The sequence below is a fragment of the Oncorhynchus mykiss genome, chromosome 12 (genome assembly GCF_013265735.2).
Source record: "Oncorhynchus mykiss isolate Arlee chromosome 12, USDA_OmykA_1.1, whole genome shotgun sequence".
Classification (NCBI taxonomy): Eukaryota; Metazoa; Chordata; class Actinopteri; order Salmoniformes; family Salmonidae; genus Oncorhynchus; species Oncorhynchus mykiss.
In genome coordinates, this window is record NC_048576.1 from 62,596,455 (window position 1) to 62,599,856 (window position 3,402).

The 3,402-nt window shown below is 41.9% G+C and overlaps 1 protein-coding gene across 1 annotated transcript; it reads left to right on the forward strand.

The window, feature by feature from the left end:
• The first annotated feature begins 820 nt into the window (after positions 1 to 820).
• On the forward strand, positions 821 to 2,830 carry LOC100136294 (ferritin H-2). Its single transcript, NM_001124548.1, is given in 4 exon segments — positions 821 to 1,090; positions 1,465 to 1,611; positions 1,842 to 1,967; positions 2,476 to 2,830. Coding segments are annotated over 4 exon segments (531 nt in total). The 5' UTR covers positions 821 to 988; the 3' UTR covers positions 2,632 to 2,830.
• Positions 2,831 to 3,402: the final 572 nt, after the last annotated feature.

Consider the following 3,402-nt stretch of genomic DNA (forward strand, 5'->3'; position numbering starts at 1 on the left):
AGTTACACATGGAATAAACAAACGTACAGTCAATAACACAATTAAAAAAAAATCTATATACAGTTTGTGCAAATGAGGCAAGATTAGGGAGGTAGGGCAATAAATTGGCCGTAGTGGCGAAGTGATTACAATTTAGCAATTATACACTGGAGTGATAGATGTGCAGAAGATGAATCTGCAAGTAGAGATACTGGGGTGCAAAGGAGCAAAAAAATAAGTAACAATATGGGGATGAGGTAGTTGGATGGGCTACTTACAGATGGGCTTTGATTTGATTTTGATTTTGATTTGGCTATACAGGTGCAATGATATGTGACCTGCTCTGACAGCTGATGTTTAAAGTTAGTGAGGGAGATATGAGTCTCTTTATGGTGAATATTGCTTTTTTGTTTTTACATTTACTGATAATTTCAAAATAATATTTAAATTCTATCTTAAATAATGTGAAGAGGGGTTTGTTCTCTGCCCACTTCATTTCATGGATAAAGAATCTTCCATTAAAGATAAACAAATGAACAATGAAAGTTAAATCAGGGTCCATATCAAAAAGACTGGTTTGACAACAACATTATTTGGATTAAACAATTATTGAACAATGATGGCCAACTATACGGTTATCAAGAATTCATGAGAACACACAATGTTACATTCACTCCTGAGGAATGGGATCGTCATCAAATGATCCGCATAGTTCCTGTTGAATTTCTAAAGGTGATTGGCTACGCTTTGTGAGGGTGGATTTCACTGACGCATTCCGTTTGGAACAATAAATAGAGCGAACAAGGCTCCTTCCAGTTCACAAGTCTGAGAAGACGCATGAAGAAGTTCTTGCTTCAACAGTGATTGAACGGAACTCCTCTGCCTTCGTCCCGCATTATAGAACATTTTGGATTGATAACATAACACTTACCTGAACTATAATAGTAAAATAGTCGAATAAACCCTATTTTTGTACCGTTACTTTAGATATTAAAGAAAATCTGCCAAAATGGAGTCTCAGATCCGCCAGAACTATCACCACGATTGCGAAGCTGCCATCAACCGGATGATCAACTTGGAGATGTTTGCCTCCTACACCTACACTTCAATGGTAAGGAGTCTACCAAGATGACCGTTTTGTTGAGCTACCTGTTATTATGCCTGGGCCTAAATTCCACTTTTCACCTGACTTTTCTGTAGCCAATCACCTCGACTCCGTTAAGTACATATTTGAGTTTTACTTGGCAAGGCTGTTAAGATCCTCCAGGTTGGTATAGCATTCAAGTGAATCCGGGAATCTATCCTACCTTGGTCAGAGCGCGTAACAACTCCTTGACAGGTTAATTGTCAGGTTACCAAGTAGACTACAGACTAGACTGATTCATGCATATATCATCAAGCTTAGTTGCCACAACAAGAACATAACGCCCAGTCACGTTCGGCACTTTTTTTTTCTTCTAACCACACTTTTGTTTGTCCACCCAGGCTTTCTATTTCTCCCGTGACGATGTGGCTCTGTCTGGCTTCGCGCATTTCTTCAAGGAGAACAGCGACGAGGAGCGAGAGCACGCCGACAAGCTACTCTCCTTCCAGAACAAGAGAGGTGGACGCATTTTACTCCAGGACATCAAGGTGAGCGCCTGAGCATCGAGGAACACATTTAGATTGTAGACTGATAGGAAATGTCTTGACTCCATGGAGTGTCCAGCGTTAAGTTGATATAGAGAACCTGTAGTCCTAAACATACTGCCTTTAACCACTGAACTGAAACGATGTGAGGGATGTAACTCTGTTCACTTTATCCTGACCTTAACGTCTGCTAGTAGTCCCTAACCCTCCTGTGTTCACTCTGGCCTGTGTAGAAGCCAGAACGTGATGAGTGGGGCAATGGGCTGGAGGCCATGCAGTGTGCTCTGCAGCTGGAGAAGAATGTGAACCAGGCCCTGCTGGACCTGCACAAGATTGCCTCTGGAAAGGTTGACCCCCATGTAAGTTATGGTGAAACCACACATCACATGTATGTATCACATAGAATACAGGTACTGTCTCAAGAGATGATCAGGTTGTTGTAGCTCTGATAACTAATGACAGGATTGGGTGACCTGTTTCTTAACACGCACACAATAGTCCACAGATGCACACTACACACACAATGCAGCTAATGCATAAGGGGTGGCAGGTCATCTAGTGGTTAGAGCTTTGGGCCAGTAACCAGAAGGTTGCTGGCTCGAATCCCTGAGCTGCCAAGGTAAAAATCTCTTCTGCCCCTGATTAACCCACCAAGGTAAAAATCTCTTCTGCCCCTGATTAACCCACTGTGCCACGTTAGGATGTCATTGTAAATAGGAATTTGTTATCTGACTTGTCTAGGTAAAAAATAAACTGCAGACACCTCATTATCTGCCCTTATGCCATTACCAACAGGCTCTTGTGTGTTACTCTATCTACAATAGTCTGTAGTCATTATCTTTTCTGACCTGTGTTATCCCTCTTTAGCTGTGTGACTTCCTGGAGACCCATTACCTGAATGAGCAGGTGGAGGCCATTAAGAAGCTGGGAGACCACATCACCAACCTCACCAAGATGGATGCTGTCAAAAACAAGATGGCAGAGTACCTGTTTGACAAGCACACCCTGGGAGGCCAGAGCTAAACCACTTCCATCCCCAGGCTACGGCCTCCAGCCTCAGACCAGGACTCCTGGCTTCTCTGATGGATCCTACTGGCTTTACATTTATAGGGGAGAGTGTTAAACTGGTGCAGTGCAACACAGCTGTAACATTGGTGTATCTGTTGACAACACTACTGTATTGGAGGCAAGGCTTCTTGTAAAACAATTAAAAATATCAGTTAAGTTTGTTGCTGTTTTCTAAGTGTTGACCTGTAGTAATGGATGTTGTATCAGTCTATTGAGGTTCTTTGCTCTTTTACTGAGCATCTTCATACCAGTGGTGAATACTGACAATTACCTGACTGAGGGTCATAACAATAGAAGTTTAACATGAGGTTTTATAAAGGATGTTACCCCTCACCACAGAGGGTGTCCTTTACCGTATCTTGTAATAGTGCCATATCAATTAAGGGCCCAGCTGTCAACTCTAGGTCCATAGGAGTGAAATGGGTAACTACAGTTGATATAGACCTTTAATCTGAGCATCACAAGTTTATTATTATACAGCCTAGAGGTCAATCAAACCCTTGCGTCCTGCTCGGTAATTCAGTTAGCAAGTTATGGTATATTTCTCTAGTGATGAATTTCGTCTCTTACTGACACAAAATACGTCTCTAATTCAGGTAATACCCAAAAGTTCCCCTGCAGCAAACTATGAACTGAATACTCAAAATAAATCTACAAGCCTCTTGTTCACCATAAGGGGCTTATTGGAGCTGTCATATGGTTGCAAAGCTACTGGTAATTTACTGA